Below are 23,656 nucleotides of genomic sequence, written 5' to 3'. Positions count from 1 at the left end.
AGTGCCATATCCGGATTTCTTTTCTGGCTCTTCCGGGCCGGACTCGGTACCTAGCTCACCCTGGGTGGTTGTGGTTTGTCAACGGAGCGGGCGTCAACATGCGGAAAGAAAGTACACGGGAGGAGTGGGTGGCAGGAGCACCAACGGAAGGATACCCGAAACAACCCACGAGACTTCAACCTCACATCCACTAGACGTTATGTATGTATGTACATACAAGCAGCACATGCATGAACACAACAGAGATCTCCCCCTGCAGGTTGGTTGAACACACCCCATTCCGGCACATACCCTTACCCCTACTCACCACCCGGCGAAGTTGACGAAGTGACATGCATCAACCTTCGCGGCTGAACTCATCATCCACAATGGGCACAACCTGTTGACATACCCACATCCATCCCACAGCCCCCGGCAAGAACTTCGGGAAGTTAACGACGAACACTGATCGTACTATGTGGACAACAGACGGCTTCTCGGGTCTGGTATGTACATCAGGAACCTCAGATAGCCTTCCTTACCCGAGGTAGGTATGGTTGCCTCCAGCACAATTGGCCCGTGAGTGAGGTGGTATCGGCGATGACAAGGCAGCAATCTACCTGGAGATTTAGGATCGCGGCGTGGCGCTTCTCATCCAAGTCGCAAGCCGCGAGTCCCGACAGCATTGCTCGTCTCGGTGTCCTTAAGCGCCGGGTTTTCTCCGGCATTGGTTGTATTTGCCTGATCACACCATTCGATGACAGGAAGGAGGCGTGGATGCTCCTTTCGGCATCACGGACCAAACTTGACCTCACCGCAGCACCTGCCCAAATCCCATGGATTCCAACTCTCAAACTGGGTTGGACTGAAACAACCGGCTATTCCATCGTCACTTCCGTACTAATACTTCTTCCAGGTCCCCGGCGCCACAGCAAAGAACTGGCAACTGTGGTAGGTGTGGCGACCCACACAGCACCTTCCATGCCTCGTTTCATTTCAGATACATAGGTAGGTACCTGCATACTTCACGGACACTGCTCACACCTCAGGTAGGTGCTCCGTACACGGGTCGTCTGTCGACTTCCATATTAGGGCAATCGGTTGGTGACATGTAGACGGGATACTTACCTTACACCTATCCGATACCTCAGGAGAGTCAGCGCTCCTGCGAGTTGTAGGTACCCGACCTTAAAATGGATGTTGTCGATACGGAAGGTTCGTAGTGGATAACCTTCAGCCCAATCATTGGAATCCCACCAAAGACCAAAAAGTGGGCACCGTTCGCGGCGGTAGCACCTAACACCTAACCCGGAACTCCCGCCGCGCACACATTCCAGCCAACCCCGGCCGTTCACCTGCAGATTCCGGCCTGGTAGGCCGCACCATACTGTTGTAGACAGGGCAACAAGGCCCTCACCATCCCGTCAGACTCTTTTGGTGTGCCTGCTCAACGCAGTCGGTTATGTATGTACCTTATGTACGCCAGAATAAGGATTTGCCCTTTCTGCCGGTGTCTGATCCCCTGGCTTGCTCCCTGGCTCTTCATCCGTTCTTCCCCTGTCAATAGTAGTTTTCAAGTCTGTTAGCTTCCAGAACTCTGAGGCTTCCACAGACCCGCAGAAGGGTATTGCCATTAACATGCATCTTATATCATCCATGGAGAAACAACGCACCCATGCTTGGCTACGTCGATTCTGGATCAACCCACCCGGCATCTCCCTACTGTACCTTACCTAACAGCCATTCTCCGAGTATACGGATTACAGCGCGGTCAAGTACCGTCAAACGGTGCGGGCCCTGGCACAAGCGAGGCCAACGGCAGGGAGAAGGTCCTGGCCATCCGGGTACTCACTCAAGAAGAGCGGAAACTGGATTCATCTAGTTCCGTCAGCTAAACTTCACATCTTCCCTTGAGGAGGTATAAAAGGGGACCATGGTTTTAGTCAGGGATTCCTGGCACATGCTGACTTTCCTTCGCCCACTTCCCTCCCGCGAACCGATTCGCCATTTGATGAAGAGCCCTCTCCACATCCCCGGTGCCGCCGACACCCAGCACGTCCGCTGAATGCCAGCATACCTGAGCTCTCTGCCGATATCGTGGGCCCCAAGACTTTCCTGGCCCAGGACGCCGTAAAGAGTCTGGTGCCGCCCAGGGCAGGACATCACCGCCCTCCCGCAGACTGCCGACGCATCTGACTCGCCCCCCCCGCGCAACCATACCCACACGCTAGATCGTTTCTTGTCGTGTCAGTCGTGCTAGCTTGCCACGGAACAACGTCCGCGGTCAGCAGCCTGTTCCCCCTCATTCGCGCGCCATTCTCTTGGGACAGTGAAAAGGCACCGGGTTTTTGAACTCCTAGGATTCCCGACACGTTGGTAACGTCCACCAGTTGCCGCTCCCCACGCAATCCGGTTTCATTGCAACTCATGCACGCATGTTACTATTGACCCACATCTTGACCTACCGACCGACATATACCTTATACTTACCTGCTCGACGCCCAACTCGGCCTCGGTCCCCTACTCCTAGCTGGAATTGCCCACCGCCCATTCTGACCTGTCCCATTGCCGCAGCTGGATTCCGCTGCTGTATTCCCCAAACGCCATCCAATCTCACCAACGACTGCTCGTTCAAGAGTTGGGCCCTTCTTAGCCCGTTGCCGCTTCCGCATTGCGTTGCCGGCCACTACTAATTTACCCACATTGACGTCGGCGTGCCTTGTGTATCATGGCCCCGCCAGTCTCCGGTCCGCCGTCTGCTGCGGCACCCCCCGCCTCCGTCCCTGCTCCCGGAGAGCACGAGGTTGTGATTCTCACAGACAAGCTCGAGAAACCGTCCTTGGATGATCGGCAGTACCGGATCATCCGGTTGCCCAACCAGCTTGAGGCATGTCTAGTTCACGATCCCAAGACCGACAAGGCCAGCGCTGCCATGGATGTCAATGTCGGCAGCTTCAGTGACGAGGATGACATGCCAGGAATGGCTCATGCTGTTGAACATGTAAGTGCATTCAACCTCCGCCGCCTCATGAGAGTCAAGTGTACCGACTGACACGTGTTGCGCAGCTACTCTTCATGGGCAACAAAAAGTACCCAGTGGAAAACGCCTATCACCAGTACATATCCACCAATTCTGGTATTACCAATGCATACACGGCGTCGACCTCTACCAATTACCATTTTGAAGTCTCAGCCAAGCCCAGCAACGGCGAGGAGCCGTCGGCAACGAATCCCTCCCCGTTGCTCGGTGCCCTGGACCGTTTCGCCCAATTCTTCACTGAGCCACTGTTCCTTGAGAGCACCCTGGATCGCGAACTCCGCGCTGTGGATTCGGAAAACAAGAAGAACCTGCAAAACGACCAATGGCGCCTGCATCAGCTCAAAAAGTCGCTTTCCAACCCGAAGCACCCCTTCTGCCACTTTTCGACAGGCAATCTCGAGACGTTGAAAACGGTCCCCGAGGCCCGCGGGATCAACGTCCGTGACAAGTTTATCGAGTTCTACGAGAAGCACTACTCTGCCAACCGCATGAAACTCTGCGTGTTGGGCCGAGAGCCTTTGGACGTCTTGCAAGCCTGGGTTGTCGAGCACTTCTCGGCCGTCAAGAACAAGAACCTTCCGCCAAACAGATGGGAAGATGAGCAGCCGTTCCCAAAGGAGCAGCTCGGAACCCAGGTCTTTGCAAAGCCGGTCATGGATACGAGGGAGCTCACCCTCACCTTCCCGTTCATTGAGCAGGATCATCTGTACGAATCGCAGCCCAGCCGGTACATCAGCCATCTCATCGGCCATGAGGGTCCGGGAAGCATTATGTCTTACATCAAATCCAAGGGGTGGGCGAATGGGCTGTACGCCGGCGCTTGGCCAATCAGCCCGGGGACTCCAGAGTTGTTTGAGTGCCAAATCACCTTAACAGAAGAGGTATGGAGAAAAACTGCATCTTCTGTGGGGAGGAGAAGTGAGAAGAAAGGAAAGTGCTGACGAGGACCCAGGGACTCAAAAACTACAAAGAAGTAGTAAAGGTGGTGTTCGAGTACATCGCCCTCTTACGCGAGACGGAACCTCAGGCTTGGATCTTCGAGGAGCAGAAAGGGCTGTCTGAGGTCAACTTCCGATTCAAGGAGAAGACTCAGTCCTACCGTTTCACGAGCAAGCTGAGCGCAGCCATGCAAAAGCCGCTCCCTCGAGAGTACCTCCTCAGTGGGCCCATAGTGTTGCGCAAGTTTGATCCCGAGCTGATCAAGCAAGGCCTGGCCTGCCTTCGTCCGGACAACTTCCGCCTGACCATTGTGTCTCGGGATTTCCCTGGCACCTGGGAGAAGAAGGAAAAGTGGTACGGGACGGAGTATACATGTGAACCCATTCCGGCCGATTTCATGGAGGAGATTGTCAAGGCGGTCAACAGCACCCCAGAGACGAGGACTGCGAAGCTCCATCTGCCGCACAAGAATGAGTTCGTGCCGACCAAGCTCGAGGTGGAAAAGAAGGAGGTGCCAGAACCGGCGCTGGCGCCCCGCATCATCCGGAACGACGAGCTGATTCGGACATGGTTCAAGAAGGATGATACCTTCTGGGTGCCGAAAGCTACCTTGATCATTAGCTGCAGGAGCCCTGTCGCCACCGCGTCAGCCGCAGGGCGCGTCAAGACGCGGCTCTTCACTGACCTCGTTAAGGACGCTCTTGAGGAGTTTTCGTACGATGCGGAGCTCGCCGGACTGGAGTACACAGTGACGCTTGATTCCCGAGGTCTTTATATCGAGGTCTCTGGGTACAATGATAAGCTTCCGGTTCTCCTGCAGCACGTGCTGCAAACCACGCGGGATCTGGAAATCCGTGACGACCGTTTCGCCATCATCAAGGAACGCATCACCCGTGGATACAGGAACTGGGAACTCTCAGCACCCTGGACGCAGATCGGGGACTACATGTCTTGGTTGACCACCGATCAGGGCTATGTGGTGGAAGAGCTCGAGGCCGAGCTGCCGCACATCACGGCCGATGCCCTGCGAGTTTTCCAGAAGGAGATGCTGGCTCAGATGCACATGGAGGTGCTCGTTCACGGCAACGTCTACAAAGAGGACGCGCTGAAGTTCAGCGACATGATCGCAACAACCATGAAGCCTCGGGTGCTTCCGCAGGCGCATTGGAAGATCCGTCGCGGTCTGATCCTCCCACCAGGATCCAATTACATCTGGAAGAAGACCCTCAAAGATCCCGCAAACGTCAACCACTGCATCCAATACTTCCTTCATGTCGGTTCGAGGGCAGACTACAACGTCAGGGCCAAGGTGCTGCTTCTCGACCAGATCGTCCACGAGCCGTGCTTCAACCAGCTGCGAACCAAGGAGCAACTTGGGTACATTGTGTATTCGGGAACTTGGACCAGCATCACCCAGTACGGTTTCTACTTTGTCATCCAGAGCGAGAAACCGGCACCATACCTGGAGACCCGCATCGACGAATTCCTCAAGTCGCTGTCGGATACGCTCGAAAAGATGACCGAGGAGGAGTTCGAGACCAACAAGCGCAGCATCATCGACAAGCGCCTGGAGCGCCTCAAGTATATGGAGCAAGAGAGCAACAGGCACTGGTCGCACATCCGGTCCGAGTATTACGCTTTTGACAATGGTGAGTCCTTTTCTTCTTTGCTTTGCGCGGTCTTTGTGAAGGGTTCGGTGTTCTGACCAAGCTGTCATGTAGCCCCCCAAGATGCGGCACACATCAAGCCGCTCACCAAGCCCGAGATGATTGAGTTCTTCAACAAGTACATCCACCCTAGCTCGCCTCACCGGGCGAAGCTTTCTGTGTACTTGGAGGCGCAAGCCAAGAGCGATGTCTCGACCAGGGAGATATCCGAGCTCATCAAGACGCTGGAGCTGGATGACGAAACGTCGGCCCAGGCCGCGACAGTCCTCCAAGCTCGGCTGACGGCAGCGGGTCCCGATATCGAAAAGGAAGTGTCTGGTCTGCGGGACTATCTGTTGCACGAGCTGAAGGTGCCAGAGGGCAAGATCGATGTGGCGGCAGAGGCATGGAGGAAGATCCATGCTGCTCACGGGCCCGGGAACGATGTGGACAGGTACACCGAACCTCCTTCGGCCAACGGAACCAAGCCGGTCATCATCAAGGACGTCCGATCGTTCCGGGCGAGCCTCCCAGCCAGCAGCGGACCCAGGCCGTCCAGAGACCTGAGCGAGTACGAGGACCTAGAGGCAAAGTTGTAGGGTTTGATCCCCTTCGAGGGGCGAGGTTGGGCCCAACATCTGGGCTGTTGTTTTGTTCCTCCTTGCCTGAGAGGCCGGCGGAAGGAGGAGGAGGGATGGCGATGATGGTGGAGATCAGGGCATATGGTACAAGCATGGATGGTTGGGATGGGACAGGTAGGCTACGGCTATGTTACTTATAGAGTGGGAGACAAGAGAAAGAAAAGAATGGATAGACACAAAAACAACAAGCACTGCTCTCTTTTTTTTCTTTCCGCCACAAGACCATCATTCAACATTTGAACGTGTGAAACTGGACCTTTGTACCTGAACTTGGAATCATGTGCTCTGGCCATCTAATGGTAGAAGTCTGGGGGGCCTGATGTATTTTTTTTTTTTTTTTTTTTTTCAATTCATCCCCATCTTCGTCATTGTGATGTGCGGGGATGGACTTGGACATTTTCTGCGCCAAAGTGGAGGAGCATACAGTGTGAACTTATGCATCTCTCACGGAGAATGGCGGGGCAGAGGTCCTGCCCAGGCATCCAAAATGATGGGCGGGGTTGGGTTCCAGCTTTGCTCGAGTCCGCAAGTTCGCTCAGAACCTCTATTTCTCGTTCTCGTGGAATTAGGTCGGTACTTGTTCTTCCCGTACATACCTTACCTACCTGGCAGCAGAGGACCTGACTTCCTGTTCGTTTCTGCTTGACGACCCATTTCCATCCATGACTTGGAAATTTCAACCTCCAATTATTCAACGTAAATCCGGGTTGTCTCTCACCGACCTCATCAGTATCTTCAACAATAAGCCTGGCCTACACCGCTTCTCGCTACCTGACGGAACCCACGATCTGCGCTGCTCTGCACATCTCTAGAGCCGACCGCTGTATGTCAGTAAAAACAAGCATCAGCCCCCCACCCGACCGACCACTGGAGCGCGCCAACCTGGATCCTGTTGCACGACCTGAAGCCCTGCCAACTGCACATACTGTGCTCCTGCAGCGGAGACCTGGGGCTCGTCAGCGTCACAACAGAGAAGGAAAAGGATTTTGGGCAGACCAGCCTGCCCTGCACCTGCAGGACACAAGACGCCCGTGGACAGGAAAAGGTTCCGGTCTTCAGTGCCCGAAGCTGGCAGAAGCCAAGGATTAAAAGAGGTGAAACCCACAAACAGCAATTGACCACAAGCGCTCCAGCACTCCAGAGGAACAAGGAACATCTGTCGGTTGGGTTGCACAGACTGACAGGCACGAGCTGAGAGCCCGTCACGCGTCCCTCTCTTTGACCATCTCCAACATCTCGGGCTACAACGACCTGGAACTGCCACACGCCTTTTTCTCTGGCTTCGGTAGTTTGTTCGTCACCTATCCCGACTCCACGACTCCGACATCGAGGAACTGCGTCAGCGCTTGCGGATGCCGACGCCTCGCTTCGTCGCCCGACCTTGAGACCAACCCTCCCACCCACCGATCAGTGCCCACCACTCCTCCGCACCACCGCCCACCGAGCAAGCCTGCTCAGTTTGTCGGCTCCTGGCCCGCCGCCGATGCACCCGCGGTGGCTCTTGCAAAACTCGGCCTTTTGCCTCACTGAGTCCTCCGTTGCCGTTCTTTCCGCAGTCGTTGCTGCTGGCACACCCCCTCCCCGGCTGCATCTGTGGTCTCCGCCCTCATCCACCGGCGGTGCTAACAGGCAGTTCCTTGGACTACAACGACAGCAACTTTCTGGCCCCTCGAGTGCCCCGGCGGCTGCTTGCTCTGCTCCTCTTCCCTCTCGACCGATCCTCCCATCGTCAACCCGGCGTCCCTCGAGCTGCACAGGCAGCTCGCTTTCACCACGTCTTCCCAAAAGAAACGGAGAATTACCCGACAAGCAACCCGGGAGCACCATCCCAGACCCGACGACTTGGTGCTTCCCTCTACTGAAGACGACTGCGAGCTCACATTCTCCTTCTCGGCCGCCTCTCCCTCCGGTCTGAACACCCCCACCTACTCTCGCGCCGATTCGCTGCCCCCCTCTGGCGTCCCACCCCGTCTGCAGAGCCAGGCCACTTCTTTTGCCGACTCCCCATCCTCTGCGGCCAGTTCCCCGCGTGCTGCCTCGATCGAGCTCTCCGTCGACTTCGACCGCCAACCCGCGGACTCCATTGAAACCGCCTCCATTTCCTTCACTGCCTCCAACTTGCCAGACGGCGGGACCGTGGGGAGCCGGTCGCCGATCCACCAGTCCGTCCGACGAGCCCGGATAGGGGGCTCTCCCGACATTCCGCATCGATCTTCCTCCCCGCTCAAGCGCCCCGCATCCAGTATGGAGCCGGAGCAGGGCAGCCCCGCTGACTCGCGGGAGGATGTCGATATGCTTGTCGTCCCGGACACACAGCCAACAACCGCCACAACCGAGGAGCAGCGGGAAAAGCCAAATAACGACAGCAAAGATGTGAAAGCTTCCGGGGAGGACGACAAATCAGGACTGCCTCTCAGAAATGGTAATATATGCTCTTGTTTCTGGAGCTCTGATGTGGACTTGCACTGACTTGTCTCGCCATTCAGATATTCCACCGCTCGGGCAGCAAATCAAGACTATCCAGACGCTTGTCAAGGCCTTTAACGAAAGCCCCCTGAAAGAGGGTGATGTGGCATACCTCGTGTCTAGGAAGTGGCTCGATAAGGCACAAGCCCTGGGGTCGGATCCGAAGGTGGCAAGCAAGCAACCTGCTCAAGGCGATTTGGGCCCCGTTGACAATTCGGACATCATCCAAGCCATTTTCACTGATTCTACGGGCGAGCTATGTGTCAAGCTGAAGCCTGGAGTTGGCGTCGAGCACTTTGAATTCTTCCCGAAGGATGCTTGGGACTTGTTGGTGTCTTGGTATGGCTTGGCCCCGGGACGGATACCCATCGAACGTGTGGCCCACAACACAGCTCCCGACTCTGCGAGCTTGCCGAGTATCCAGTTCGAGGTTCATCCTCCAGTTTTCACCATCCACCGTTTGTGGTCCGCCACTAGCCCGATTCCGATCGAGCAGGAGACCAAACTTAAGAAGCCCGCGCCTCCCGTCGTGGTCCAGAGCCAGTCCTCTGCCTACCATAACTTCCTTAAGAAGATCAAGAGGTTGGCAGGTGTTGCTCCGGATAGAAAGGTGCGCGTGTGGAGGTTACTGCAAACCATCCAAACCGCCGCCGAGCCCAGTCCCGCTCCACGGCCGAGCCCGGAGCCGTCCGGTATCACCACGCCGCCGGACTCTCCAGCCCCAAGCCCTGCGAGCGGCATCCTCACTCGGCCGCCAGCCCAGCCTGAGGCATGGCCGGAGATGCTTGTCGATGTGGAAACCTTCCTGAAGCTCGAGAGAGATGTCCACCGGGCCTTAGTCGATGCCGAGGACAGCACGACCAATCCCAACTACAACGGCAAGAAAAGCCTGTCTCTGGTTGGCTTGGCCGCCGATGAGGTCTTGGTCCTGGATGAGCAAATCGAGCGTGACAGCTTTGTGTCTAACTATACCGGGAGCCTTTCCAGTGGCAAGTCTGGCTCGGTTGGACCATCGACGCTTTCGGTGTCCCGCAACACCCTCAGCGGCCGCTCAAGCCCCTCGCCGGGCATTTTGACCCGGGGCCGTACGCAACAACAAAAGTCCGGGCGATCGGTTGGTGTTGTTGGTCTGCAGAACTTGGGAAACACCTGTTACATGAATTCGGCTCTGCAGTGCGTGAGGAGCGTCGAGGAGCTCACCAAGTACTTCCTCGTCCATGAAGCCAAGAAGGAAATCAACCCGGACAACCCCCTCTCTCACAACGGTGACGTTGCGCTCGCCTATGGTCGCCTGCTCGAGGACATCTACCAGGACCCTCCCCCGCCATCGATCTCCCCTCGGTACTTCAAAAGCGTCATCGGGAGGTACGCGCCGGCCTTTTCGGGTTACGGCCAGCAGGACTCCCAGGAATTTGTCGGCTTCCTTCTCGACGGCCTTCAGGAGGACCTGAACCGTATCAAGAAGAAGCCCTACATCGAGAAGCCCGACTCAACAGACGATATGATCAATAACCCGGCCGCCGTTCGGGAGATGGCGGCCAAGGTTTGGGATATCACCAAGCAGAGAGACGACTCAGTCATCGCCGACCTTTTCACCGGCATGTACAAGTCCACGCTGGTCTGCCCTGTCTGCGACAAGGTCAGCATCACGTTTGATCCATTCACCAATCTGACGCTGCCTCTTCCGGTTTCCAACGTCTTCTCTCGGCCGATCAAGTACTATCCGCTCAACGACCGCCCGGTCGAGATTGTTGTGGATATCGACAAGAACACGACAATTCGCGGCATGAAACAGTACGTCTCAGCCCGTGTGGGCGTGCCTACCGAGCGCCTGTTCGCGGCCGAGGAGTTCCAGGGGAAATTTTTCAAGATCTACGAAGATCAGAACACTGTCTCAGACGAGATTCAATCGAACGATAACCCCATCGTATACGAGCTCGAGTCGGCTCCCACCAATGCCGCAAACATTAAAAAGTCGATGGGCATGAAGATGGTGCGTCACAGGTCACTGTCACTTGAGGATGACAGCACCTCGTCACCAGTCGAGGATCCACGGACGGAGCGCATGGTCGTCACGGTTCTCCACCGGGTCGACCCGCAGGAGCCCGGGGCTCGGAAGCGTAACGCGCGTAAGAACGCGGACTCCCTGCCTCCGCCGCACTTTATTGTCTTGACGCCTGAGGAGGCCCGTGATATCGAGGCCATCCGTCGGAAGATTTTGGAGAAGGTGGCCACGTACACGACGTGGACCGGCCTGGCTAGCCCGGATGATTCCGGCGAGGCGACCGACCCGGAGCTGGTCAATACGGGCGCCTCAGACGCCGACTCGTCGGGCGACTCCAAGGTCGTGGCCAAGTCGGTCGAGGGTGAGGAAGATATGGTTGATGTCACTATGCGCGACGCCGCCGAGCCCACTCGCCCTGCCCCGGTGCCGACGTCGACTCCAACGTATGTCCTGTCTGTCGATATTTTTTTGATCAGAATGTACTTTGCTAACGCCAATTTGCTTTGCAGATTGCTGAAGCGCTTCAATCAGAAGCGACCCTCGTGGGTGGACCGCCGCGAGTTCCTCGACCCGTTGCTGCAAAATCTCTTTGATCTGAGCTACTTCTCCGAGATGGACACGCTCATCCCAACTGGTTGGCAGTCGGTCCAGGAAGACAACATGTTGCCCCGTCTGAGTTCAAGGCAGCCTAAGGTGGCTGCGTCGGACGTCGAGATGCGCAGCCCTGGCCCCTTGGAGGGATCAGACGAAAGCGGGAGCGAAGAGTCGGGTCGTATCCCAGCCTCGGTGGTCACTCGCATGGCCGAGGAGTCCAGTGAGGAGGACTCGGACTTCCCCAAGAAGGTACGTTCATCTCTCATGACCGGTCGACACAGTGATGGGCTTCGAGAACCAGTCTTGCCTGACTGCCACATCCAGAACCTGCAACCGCGTTTTCAGAATCAAGTAAGCGCCCGGGGTAGGAAGAAGGGGAAGGCGGTGAGAACTTACGGAAAGAAGGGGAAGAAGCGCTTCGAGAAGCAGCAGCGTGGCGCGCGCTTCCAACAGCCGATGGTTGGTTCGCCTGTCGATTCCGAGGAGTCGCTGCCCGGTGGTGCCCTCATCGGCCTTGGCGAGGGCATCGTCGTTGAGTGGAGCGAGGCTGCCTTCGACGTCGTCTTTGGCGGGTCGTCTACTGACGATTCGCGCGGGTCGAAGACTTGGCTTAAGGTTTCCAAGCTCGCCGATCCGTCCGTGGAGGCACGTCAGAAGCAGCGGTTGTTGCGCAAGAAGCACGGTATCGCCTTGGACGATTGTCTGGACGAGTTCGAAAAGGAGGAGATCCTGTCCGAGCAAGACACGTGGTATTGCCCGCGCTGCAAGGAACACCGACGCGCCAGCAAGAAGTTCGACCTCTGGAAGACTCCCGATATCCTTGTCGTTCACTTGAAACGCTTCAGCTCCAGCGGTTGGCGTAGGGACAAGCTCGAGATCCTCGTCGACTTCCCCATTGAGGGTCTAGATCTCACGAAGCGCGTTATCGACCAGGAGTCTGGCAAGCAGGAGATATACGACCTGATCGCCGTCGATGACCACTGGGGCGGCCTGGGCGGCGGCCACTACACAGCCTTTGCGAAGAATTGGGTCGATGGCGAGTGGTACGAGTATAACGGTGAGTGTCCTTTCCATCCACGTTCGTACACATCATGCATGTTCCTGGAGTCGTGATCTGACACATGACCAGACGCATCGGTGAGTAAGGTTCGGGATGTCAGCCGGGTGGTGTCACCTGCGGCATACCTCCTCTTCTACCGCCGCCGTTCCGATGTGCCCCTGGGTGGACCTCGATTCAAAGAGATTTTCCAGCGGTACAACGAGCAGCCTGTCCCCGACTCTGAGGCGTCGGATTCGGGGGAAGGCCAGCGCCTCGGCCAAGGCTCCTCCCTTCGTGGATCGCCGAGCGCTTCGACCGGAGCCGTTCAAATTCGCCCTCTCGCAGCAAGTGGCTGGGATAATAAGCGCACGGCCACGGCAGCGGACGACGATACCGAGATGGGTGCGTGGACCAGCCAAACCACTCTCCAGAACAGCATTGAGCTGGACGGTGACGAAGAGGACGTCGGCTACTCCGAGTACGGAACCCCCGGCATGGCGGGTATGACGACCGTGCTCGGACCTAGTAGCTGGAGTTTCAGCAGGTTGGACGCCGTCAAGGAGGTTGCTGACCCCGCGGGTGGCGACAATACGGATGCGGCGAGTGACGTGGCGCAAAACGACGGTTCTTCCATTCAAGGGGACGACTTTGACGACCCGGTCGTTGCCGGGTCCACCGAAATGACCAACTTGCTCTACGACACAGACCCGGAGGACCCTCGCCCGCCGTATATCGAGGCGCCACCTGTTGAGTTTACTGACGAGCTTGACGACCAGCCTCCGCCCTCGCCGCCGGGTGTTGACACCGACTACCTCAGCCAGATCGCTGCGCAGTCGTGGGTCAAGCAGCAGGCCGAACAACATCAACTTAACCATGATACGGGTATGGTGCACGCGGTCCCGCCGAGTGGAGAGAACGATGACGACGCGGCTAGCGACAAGGTGGCAGAGATCCACGTCGGCGATGGAGATGATGCGGATGGAGAGTGTGTCGGCACCCTGAATGCTCCCGCGCAGCAGCCCGTCCTGGGTACCACTCCTGCTCCCACATCTTCTGCTTCTGCTGCCACTCCCGACGCTGCTGCTACCACAAACACAAGCACGCAGGAGGGGGCGTCGCCGCGGCCCTAGATGGTGGCCGTCCGCCGCTTGCCATGCTGTGCCGTGTCGCCGTCGGTGTCGCTTGTGTCTAGCGTTGCGGAAAGCGTTTAGAAAACGGTCAACAGATTTTGCATGTTGGTTTATGGTGGGCTGACTGCCCTAGCTGGTCGAGTGATGGATTTTGGCATGGGACTTTGTGTACGAGCAGCTTCCCTTGGACTCAGGATGTGCTCTGCTGCTGTTGCGCCGCTGAGGATGGCTGTACATGTCGTTCGCTGGATGGTGGTGATGGTGAGAAGGGGGAAAAGATCCGAAACTCGGACCTCGGTGCCTTCAACCAAGCCGGCATCTGCCTCCGAGCGAGCTCCCGGTCCTGGGCCTGTCCAGGTTTCGTCCGTAGGGCTGGAGCAGCAGACCGACAAATGGGCCAGGGAAGTTGAGAGGTTGTTGGGTGACGTTCTCCGAGAGAGGGAGTTCGGGATGCATCATGAGGACAGACGGTAAGGTAGTTAAGGGAATGGGCATGACATGGTGGTATGACATGGCGATGGATGAGACGCAGCATCGGGGAGGGAGGGATTGGTTGTAGCGTAGGTAGGTGTTGGCGCATTGCATATGGCGAGGTGTGGGTTTTCACAGCACAGGCCATACATAGACAAAGGGGAAAAGCGGAGAATATTATATGTTGTTGTTTTTCTCTCCCTCTATAACTTGGTTTTCTCTTTGCTTCTCGGCAGTGATGGTCGTGATGATAGTGCGTCTTTGCGGAGCCATTCATTCTCCGTGAGCCTCTTGCTGTTCATGTGAGAAGGAGCTGACGTGATCTTGAAGTTGGGACATGAGAGGTAGGTCATTCAGAGGTGAGTCCCATGACAAGTGGGTTCGGTGTTCTGTACAAGCACGTCTGGAATCGGTATGTGCTGGGCTTGTTTGAATCTGTGACCAAAATTGCTCATGCTGACGTTGACGAGTTGTTGAGAAGTTGTCTAGGTACACAAGATGTCTGTCACGCCCAAGCCCAACGTTGCTAGGTTTGAGATACGGCTAACTACAGAGCATGGGTAATAGAGGACAATCTCTATTGTCCCTAACTTATCAAGCCTTCTGCGTCTCTAAAACATACTCATATAAGTGCATAGGTAGCTTCCCGGTTTACACTTCTCGGCTGGTTCCCGACCAGGTCAATTATATCGAGGCAGCATTGGCTAAGTCATGACGGATGTTTTTTTCCGCTTGAGCATTTAATGTGCGTACATCACGTCTCGTCGTGTCGTAGATCACAGGTGAATAGTGTGCTCTCTTGCATCAAAGATGCGCGGTGGCGAGGAGTATCAGACAGGACAGAAGGTTGCTACTAAATAAATCGAGCTAAGCATGGATAGGAATGAGCTCGATATTGTACGGGGCATTTGTTGGGCAAGCCTGTCAGTTTCTTGTTTGTTTAGCTTGGGAAATCTGGAATCTAGTCATCCAGAACCTCAACTCCTCCATCTCCGCCACCAACGCAGCCGAAGACTGAAGTACTTGATGAGAATAGTTAGCACACGAGAAGCTACTACAGTAATAGATGTCAGAGTCTACGGTGTATCCGCTCTCTGAACCCCGAGCCAGCCGTATCTCGGTTGTGCTTGCGCTACTGCACTCCGTCGGCAAACAAAGCATTTCTTATGTCTGCCCAGGTAAACATCACCAAAGATTAACCCGAATACGTATGCGTGCCTTACCTATATGCATATGAACTCCGGACAAAGCAGCAGTTCGGTGCCGAACGGCTAGCAAAAAGCAAGTCCGCGGCCGCTAACTAGCGTCATCAGAGCCCATCCTCATCAGCATCATCGTGCCCGCGCGCGCCCGGCCCCCCCCCCCCACCCACACACACCATCGCGACGCCACCAGAAACCATTCCTCGTTTTCCGCCGCCATCCAACCTACGTACACAGTATCGGTAACCGACGACCAGGTCGTCGGCGTTGACACGACACGCTGTCCGGGTGGGAAGGGCTTGTCAGGCTGGGATGATGTGTTGAATGGTGCTTGGTGCGGTTTGGGTACACACACTAAGCATGTACGTACATACAGTACCTGACATGCATCACAAACAGCGCAAGGGGCTGCATCCGCTCATGTCGGTCCAGGAACTAGTATAGCAGATAGGTACTCCGTAAGTAGGTAGGAAACTACTTTGTATGTACATAGCTATCGGTTCTTCATCTGCGGTCGGTGCGGTGCGGGAGTCCTCCCCGAGCCGACTGGACTGGACCGGCGTTGGCCGGGGCCGCGGCCGGGCTGCGGCGGGAAGCGGGATCAGCAGGGCTGAAACGTTCTTGGGAATCGGTACCGTTGTATGAGCAAGGTGACAGGACTGGATAACTGGCGCTAACTACCGTAGGTGCTCCGGAGTGGAAATGGAAATACTGGTATACTCCGTAGAAGATCTGGGAACGAACACGGGAGAGGTGATGGTGTTGTGATGTCGTGGCTATTTATAGATGATCTTCCAGGGTGGTGGTGATGGCTTGGCTTGGCTTTGGACTGCTGGCGTCACTCAGCCATGATGTATGAGTGCCTAGCTAGTGATTGTACATACACAGTACAGAGTTTGATGTTGTCTGCTGGCTCGGACCTGGAACTGAACTGTTTTGGTACGGAACGGAGCGTCATGTCATGCAAAGCCCGGTCGGTAGCTTCGCATGCGTGCAGCTGTTCAGCTGGATGCGAGTCGTCACACTGGATGCAGAGTTCCACTCACATTGCTGGGTCAAGGTTGACATGGGGGACAGCATGGCGGAGGAATTTACATGTTCCCAACTGGTAAGAGCAGGTTGGTGGCATCCAAGAAAGGAGCAGATCTGTAGCCGATGAAACGAAACAGAGAGACCATCTTTATGCGTGGCAAAATTTTGGCAGCAGGGCTGAGGTGAGGTGTTTGTTGCGGTGGCTCAAGGATGTTTTATTAGAAAGAGGTCCGGCTGACCGAAAAGTCAACGTCCGGCGCCGGAGCTCCGGCGTTCGGCGGACGGCCGGAGGAGGATGCCGAATATGACCATCAGCTGAGCCCCTCTTACATCATCCATGAGGATGGGTATTGTCCCCTTCACTGAGGAATGCTTGTGTTAAGGCGCCTGCAGGAAATGCGGCCACCCGCCGTCAGGGCCCGGCACGAGCGCGGAAACCCGAGACGAAGCAGAGCAATATGCAGTAACATATCATATCCCACATCGCAGTCAAGCTGTTGTTGCTCGATCTCATCCCGATCCTAACGGTTTTCATTCATAGTACTCGTGCCTATTTAAGCTGGCATTTATCCTCTCCTCCATCTTGGCTGTCGTGTCATGAGTGGACAAGGAAATAAATTGGGGGTGATTTCAACTGCGCCCTCCCCACACGCCGGAGCATAGCTCTTCTTGCTCAAGCATGCGGACAAGAGAAGGAAAATAGTGTGGTGTGTAGCATGGCATGCCGGGCCGGGCATCGGCTGTTCTTGCATGCTTGTACGTATGGACCTACGTATGTACATCAGGTAGCTCACTGAACCCGGGCACTGGGGGGGTTCTAGACCTTCACGCATCTGCTCGATATCGGAGCAAGGCATGATGAGAAACAGGTCGCCGGCATGAGGACTGGGTTGATCGAAATGAGAACGTCAAGGAAACAAAACGACAGGACTCTCCCGTGCGGCGGCCGGTTGGAGATGGTCCATGCTTACCGGTCTCCAGAGAGACTCTTCATTTTGGCTAGGTCGGTCTGTCGAAGGGGAATCGATTGGTAAGGTGATTTGACGCGAGTCGCGTCAAGTAAAAGAGAGACGAGTCTGACAGATTCGAGAGGTCTAGGCCTGGCGTAAAACGGTGGGGCGAACGACGGAGACGGGATCTAGAAGTTAAAAAGCACGACATGCTTCTATTGCCAGGTCGTTATACCGCCTGCGCTTGTCTTTTGGTGGCGTGCGCGCACAAAACCGTGTTGTAAACGCCACCAGCCAACTGGGACGTTGTCCTTTGGCCTGGCTTGCATTTCCGTGTCCAACAAGATCGCACAAATCAGGAGAGTTCGGTGCGCGGGGGCCAAGGACGATTCGCGAAGGCTTGGCCCTCCTCCGTTGTCTCCTTTGCAACTTTCTTGTTCTTGAAGATCTGGAGAGGTTTCCACTCATCAGTGGAGGTTGTTGCTTCCTGCTGAGGAGGGGCAGCTGGATCTGGATCCATCCGAGGCAGGGCCATTGTTTGATCATGAGCCCGGAAGGGAAGGTGTTGTTCGCTCCGTCGATCATGGACAGTGGTGCTTGCCTAGTTGCCAGCGGGGCCGGCGGCCACCCGCCCGACTGTCCACCATTGCCAGCCGAGCCAACGGAAAAGGCGACTAAAACGGGACTGCTTCCAGGATTCCGTGTTCCATCCATGCCCGCTGGGCCACCTCACCACCGAAGACAGCAGGGACAAAAAAACCGCGGACCCGACTCGGCGAGGCCGCGCGGACGGCTGCTTTGCCTTTTGTTGAGCCTCACGTGTTCCGGAATAAATACCACGCCGCCCGTGAGGTACTTTGTCCCAACCGCCTGGATTGCCAGCGTCTTGGGACGGTATGCATCTCCGATGATGATGACCCGTGGTTCGTGTCTCGCTGGTAACGCCGTGCTCCCTATCAAGATTGGGATTGCCCTTTTGACTTGTGGGAGCTTGTTTGATCGGTCGCGGTGGTTCATGCTGGGCGACAAAAACGCCAGAGGGCAGCTTGACACTCTGCGGGTCCGTGCATTCCATCCCGGTCTCGATGGAAACCAGGGCTGGACCAAAGAGAAGCGCTCGTGATGCAGCGGAACCGTCTGGGGCGCGGGTTGGGCGAGAGCGCCCTGGGGGTGCAGTAGCGCGTTCGACGGCTTTTCGAGAAGAGAGCCAGAAGACCAGGGGAAGGTGAACGGACCAGTCAGCGACCTCGCCGTCTCTCTCTGAGATTGCACCTTTTCCCGTTCGTGCAGCCGTCTCCACATGGAACGGAGAATACGACTGGCTGCCGGGGGGCAGCTTGCTGCCGAAAGGGATGGGGAAGGGGGGGAAGATGGATGGAGGAGGGCCACGAAGGGAGGGGGGAAGTGAAGGCATGGTCCCGGGGATGGCATCGAGGACCCATCTCATCACTGTCGCCTTCACCCTCCTCTCACCTTTGCCCTCACCATGCCGACTGGTCCGACGGTTTGCCCACCTTTCAATGTAAGACGTTCATGGATGCGCGGCACGTTGGGTGTGGGGAGCAGCTGTATGGAAGGAATGCTGCGTTGATGTGGCTGGAATCCGGTGTTTCGGAGTCTTAAGTAACTGCCCATGTGCTTTTGCTGCCCTGGCTGAAGGACTAGCAACCGACCGCAGGAAAGTGGAAAAGAAGCAGCAAAAAAAGTGAAAAGAGCTGCAACGGCGACGACTTGTGCGCGCCCTGCCTGCCCTGTGTCCTGTCCTGTCCCTGTCCTGCGTGGGTGTCAGTGTGTGACCCCAGGTCTCCAGGTCCCCAGGTCCTCCTCTACACGGCATCCAGAGCATCCACACCACTCCCACCTCTTCAAAATCCCTGCCCGTTGCTGCTGTTCTGGGGGTTGTCGTCACCTCTGGGCTGGTCTTTTTGGTTTGGCTCGCATCGTCCAGCTCGCAGGGCTTCCAGGTTCGCGGGTGAACCTTGAACATCATTTTCCAATTCCAATCCATTCACATCATCTCCCCAGACCTTGACTTCACCCTTCTTACCTGTCCCAATTTTTACACTTCACCCTTGCCTCGCGTTGCTGGTGGCCCAGGTCGGCATCCGATATCCTCGTGGTCCAGGACCCGACGAGACAGCCGATCGGCTTCAGCACATCATCGCCTTCTTTCTTTTCATTCACGGCCGGCCCAGGACGGACGGACCCCCCGTGGTGTTCATGGGCCTGTCCGCTTCAGCCCCATCCCCAGGTGAACCAACCGCTTCGACCTTGGCTTCTTTCTTCGTCCACACACACACACTCAGACACGCACACAACACCCGAGACAAAAAAAAAAAACCGTCAACCACCACCACGAGAAGAAACAAAAAGTTCGGAGGCTCTCCTGTCGCCGCTGTTGCTGTCGCTTCTCTCTTCAGACACTGAGTTGCCTGGAAGTCATAATCATAGTCTAGGGAGTACAGAGGACCGTGTCGTGTAGGTACAGTACATACAGACAGCACATTTATGGCCAGCGCACCATCGGGGCCAACCCAGCTTCTGGAATCCCCTCTCCCAAAGTCCTGCCGGCTCCCTTGCCTTTCCATCCATCCCTTGCCCTCCCTCACCCTCTTTGTCTCCACCACCCTCCACAACTGTCCACTGTTCCAACGGGCCACTTGACGGACTGATCCGCTGTCGTGTGCTTGCTGTCGGTCGCAAGTCAGACTGATGGATGGACCCAATTGACGAAAGCTTTCCGCTCCCAAAAAAACCAATTGTGGCGTGCCAATGCGCTGGCCCGTTGCCATTCACCATTGTTAGACTCTGTCGCCTTTCTTTCTATCTCGATGCGCCGCCGTCACTACCACCTCAACCACTACCGCCGCCCTTCATACTACTTAACTGCCGTCACTTGCGCCAAAGTATCTGCGAACTAACCCACCCAAGTCACTAGGAGTCGACCCCCAAGCTCCTCGGCAAACCAGCGTTCGCCTCTTCTTCCCGGTGGTCTCCCTCTCTCGGATCCGACCACTTGTGGGCACCCGAACCTCCACCCCGACTTCTGTGGATATCGGCGACCCCGAAGATACGCACTGGACCGTCGCTGGACCGCACACCTGCCCTACGGAAACAGAGAACTCGGCACCGCGCGCACCGATTCCGTTTCCCGATCCCGATTCCACACTGGCCTTCGTTCGGATCGCTCTTCTCGTCCCATCTCTCCCTCCCGAGACTGCCGTTCCTCTCCATCTTGGTGACCGCGTGCGCGCCACGTTGGAGCCGACTTGCCGTTTCGACGATTCGGCCTGGCCAGTGCCGACTCCTGAATTCCCTACTGTTTGAGCTCGGCCGCCCGTCGCATCCCGCTCTGCTCTGACCGGCCTTCGCGGGCCAAACACATCAGCCCGTGGCTGCTGAAGCGCACCTGGTCGCAAGACTGGGCGCTGGAAAGGGCCGCCATGGAGAATGTTGCTTGCAATGTCATATACGTCGACCGGTCTGTGTCGCAGGACCGCCATGTCCGAGCCCGCGATCTATCCGGTCTCGACCAGACCGAGCCATCGTACATCGCCGAGAACGTGAAGCTGCTATTAGAAGTTTTCGATGGAGGTATGCATGCGCCCTCTGCGCTCGTCATGTTTCCCTCCGCGCGCCGGCCTCTCCCTCTTCCTCCTGGCGATGTGCTTAGTTATATGCTGACAGTCGAGGGATAGTTCACCTGTGCAATACCGGAGGATCTGGCCTAGCCCAATGGTTAAGCCTCCACGAGAGCTCAATGCAAGACCTCAAGCCGACCCTCTTCCTGATCGACACGCCATACCAAGAAGATATCCCGAGGACATCGCACTCGCGACCGCCATCACCCATGTCTCTCGGCCCCGACGACGCCGAGAATCAGGACGAGGAGCTGTATGGCTTGGGCTTGTTGCGGAGAATCCTATCCGAGTCGTACATTCGAAACGTGTCCAAGCTTGTCGTAACGATTCCTATCATCCCTTCTCCGTATGGAGACCGGACTGGCGACGACGATAAGCAGCGCGCTGGCGAGAATGGGCCTTGGCCCGTCGCGACCAACGCCGTCTTTCAGCGCTCACCTGAAGATCGCAAAGCTGCCAACAAGCGAATGCTCAAAAAGTGCCTGGATATGGGTGCCACGGATGTCATGGCGAGTCCCATGAACGCCAAGTGTGCTACCATTCTTGAGGTGCACGCCTACCGCGCTCATCTCGATGCCTCACGCGAGCAACGATCGCTGGTTGAACTCCGTCGTGGCCGTACTCGTTCCTGGGTCGGCATTAGCGAAGAAAAGCCCTTTTCGTACCTGCGCGAAGCCATGGTTTCCAAGCTGATGAGCCGCATCTGCCGTATCGGGAGCGAGTCGGACGATCTGGTTTGCAACGCGAGCCTGTCCATATCCGCCGACAAGCAAGCAGAACTGACAACCGCCGTTGGTAAATGGCATTTCTGTGCGCACGACTTCACCGACGACGAGCTGGTCGTTGCTGCACTGGTCATGTTCAAACACGCCCTGTCTATGCCCGAGCTGGAGCCGTGGCGGATACCAACAGGTACGTCCCAAGCATGCGAGTTCACCTGCTGTTGGTTCTGGCCAACGAATCATCCGTCACTCTCTGCGTTGTGCGACGACATGTGTGCTGACTCCAACTGAACGGTACAGACCAGCTACACCGCTTTCTCTTGGCCTGCCGGGCCGCCTACAATACTTTTGTGCCCTATCACAACTTCCGTCATGTCGTGGACGTGCTACAGGCGACCTTCCATTTCCTCGTCTGTATCGGTGCCTTACCACCCTACCACTTCCCCGATGGATCGGTCCTCAAGGCACGGTGGAAGTCACCTTTGGCGGACCTCGTGGAACCATTCGAGGCCTTGACTCTGCTCATCACAGCTATCGGTCACGACGTCGGTCATCCAGGTGTCAACAATGGCTTTCTGGTGACGCTGAATGCGCCTTTGGCCCAGCTGTACAACGACCGCTCCGTCCTCGAGTCCTTCCACTGCGCGGCTTATTCACAGATCCTTCGCCGCCACTGGCCATCCGCCTTTAGCGACACACAAATGCGCAAGCTTATGATCAGCTCCATCCTCGCCACCGACATGGGTCTGCATTTCGACTACATGAAGAAGCTGGGTGCCTTGCAAGAAGCGCTGCGCGCAGGATCCTCTGCGCATGATTGGAACGATGCTGCCAAAACGGAGCACAAGGCGCTGCTTTGCGCGCTGCTCATTAAATGCGCCGACATCAGCAATGTGGTAAGTGCAAGCAAGCATTCCGCTCCGTTGTCACGGGCTCCAATACTCACTGCTACAACACAGGCGCGCCGTCACGACACAGCCATGCAATGGATGTACATTCTGTCTGACGAGTTTTCACGTCAAGACCTGATGGAGCGAGAGCTGGAGATCAGGACGTCCTTGATGGCGAAGCCCACCAAGGAGTTGCTGCCTCTCGCGACTTCGCAACTGAACTTCATGAACATTTTCGCCTTCCCACTTTTCGAGGGCGTCGCCGACATTCTCCCCGCAATGAAGTATTGCGTGGATGAGATGCTGCTAAACAAGGACTTGTTTGAACAGTGTGTTGCTGCGGAAAAGGCGCGCGAGGCGGCCGTACGACAGCCAACGCAAGATTTCGCCGGCGAATTATCCCCGAAGACCATTCTCAATGTCACGACGTCGCCGGAGCCGCAGATGGAAAGGCGAAATTCCGTTCAGGAAGTCGAAAAGCCGGTTCCAGAAGTTGCCGGACCCGACGTTTCTGACCCGGCTGCAACCCCGCTAAACGCACCTTTCCAGCCACACCTCTCGGGAAGTCCCAGGCGACCTCTTGATGGACGAGCTGTTAACGGCATCGTTACCAACTTCCCGTCATCAACTACGGACTTTGCGAACCATAATGGGCCATTCCAGGTGGACGGCAACATCGTCCATCATGGTCACTCGCGGCAGCGGTGTAGTGAGGCGACGGACGGCAGCTCAGCGCCTAACAGTGGCGACTGGGCATCTCAAGCCACAAGCGCCACCACCAGCAGGATGCCCCTCTCCCCGAGCACTCAGGGCACGAGCATCGTCAGCCGCGACTCGTTCGAACGCTCGAATCGATACAGCATCGGGCCGCAGTCGGCATGTGCTCGCACCGACTTCAACGCCATGCCCGGCCCGGGGGAATCGACGATAACAGTACCGGAGTCGACAACCACAGCGACCACGCGCACGATGAGCACTACTCGCAGCCATCCCGATCTCACAAAACTAGATGCTTATCCGCCGCCGCCCTTGGCCCTGGACGACGAGAATGGCGAGGCCTGGAGAAATGGAGGAAATTTCGCGGCTGGTGCTGGTGCTGGTGCTGGTGGGTCGCCTCCAAGGAAGAACGGGTGTCTCGATCCGGGCGAGCCGAACCGTCAACTCAGGAAGAAGCCAAGCCGGTTCCGCATCAACGGCCTCCATAACCTCTTCCGGAAGAACAAGAACTCGAGCCCGCCCATGCAGGCTGCGGATACGGCGGGATAAAAG

The 23,656-nt window shown here is 56.6% G+C and overlaps 5 protein-coding genes across 5 annotated transcripts; 4 read left to right on the top strand and 1 right to left on the bottom strand.

The window, feature by feature from the left end:
- Positions 1-2,707: 2,707 nt before the first annotated feature.
- Positions 2,708-6,203, top strand: VTJ04DRAFT_1190 (uncharacterized protein; the record flags this gene model as incomplete). Its single annotated transcript, XM_069358851.1, has 4 exons — positions 2,708-2,980; positions 3,046-3,900; positions 3,972-5,607; positions 5,680-6,203. The coding sequence occupies 4 exons, from the start codon at positions 2,708-2,710 to the stop codon at positions 6,201-6,203; spliced, it is 3,288 nt and encodes a 1,095-aa protein (XP_069223799.1).
- A 2,286-nt stretch (positions 6,204-8,489) lies between these two features.
- Positions 8,490-13,479, top strand: VTJ04DRAFT_1189 (uncharacterized protein; the record flags this gene model as incomplete). The annotated part of the gene is made up of 5 exons (XM_069358849.1): positions 8,490-8,667; positions 8,732-11,159; positions 11,226-11,559; positions 11,635-12,367; positions 12,440-13,479. 5 exons carry the CDS (start codon positions 8,490-8,492, stop codon positions 13,477-13,479), a joined length of 4,713 nt encoding a protein of 1,570 aa, XP_069223798.1.
- A 110-nt stretch (positions 13,480-13,589) lies between these two features.
- VTJ04DRAFT_1188 (uncharacterized protein) lies at positions 13,590-14,064 on the bottom strand (the record flags this gene model as incomplete). Its single annotated transcript, XM_069358848.1, has 2 exons — positions 13,590-13,822; positions 13,866-14,064. 2 exons carry the CDS (start codon positions 14,062-14,064, stop codon positions 13,590-13,592), a joined length of 432 nt encoding a protein of 143 aa, XP_069223797.1.
- Positions 14,065-16,113: 2,049 nt separating this feature from the next.
- VTJ04DRAFT_1187 (uncharacterized protein) lies at positions 16,114-16,550 on the top strand (the record flags this gene model as incomplete). The annotated part of the gene is made up of 2 exons (XM_069358847.1): positions 16,114-16,260; positions 16,407-16,550. The coding sequence occupies 2 exons, from the start codon at positions 16,114-16,116 to the stop codon at positions 16,548-16,550; spliced, it is 291 nt and encodes a 96-aa protein (XP_069223796.1).
- Positions 16,551-20,577: 4,027 nt separating this feature from the next.
- VTJ04DRAFT_1186 (uncharacterized protein) lies at positions 20,578-23,653 on the top strand (the record flags this gene model as incomplete). The annotated part of the gene is made up of 4 exons (XM_069358846.1): positions 20,578-20,728; positions 20,833-21,687; positions 21,798-22,393; positions 22,457-23,653. The coding sequence occupies 4 exons, from the start codon at positions 20,578-20,580 to the stop codon at positions 23,651-23,653; spliced, it is 2,799 nt and encodes a 932-aa protein (XP_069223795.1).
- Positions 23,654-23,656: the final 3 nt, after the last annotated feature.

The sequence above is a fragment of the Mycothermus thermophilus genome (genome assembly GCF_041956435.1).
Source record: "Mycothermus thermophilus strain CBS 625.91 unplaced genomic scaffold VTJ04scaffold_1, whole genome shotgun sequence".
NCBI classification, from domain to species: domain Eukaryota; kingdom Fungi; phylum Ascomycota; class Sordariomycetes; order Sordariales; family Chaetomiaceae; genus Mycothermus; species Mycothermus thermophilus.
This window is presented reverse-complemented; position numbering and strand designations above follow the sequence as displayed.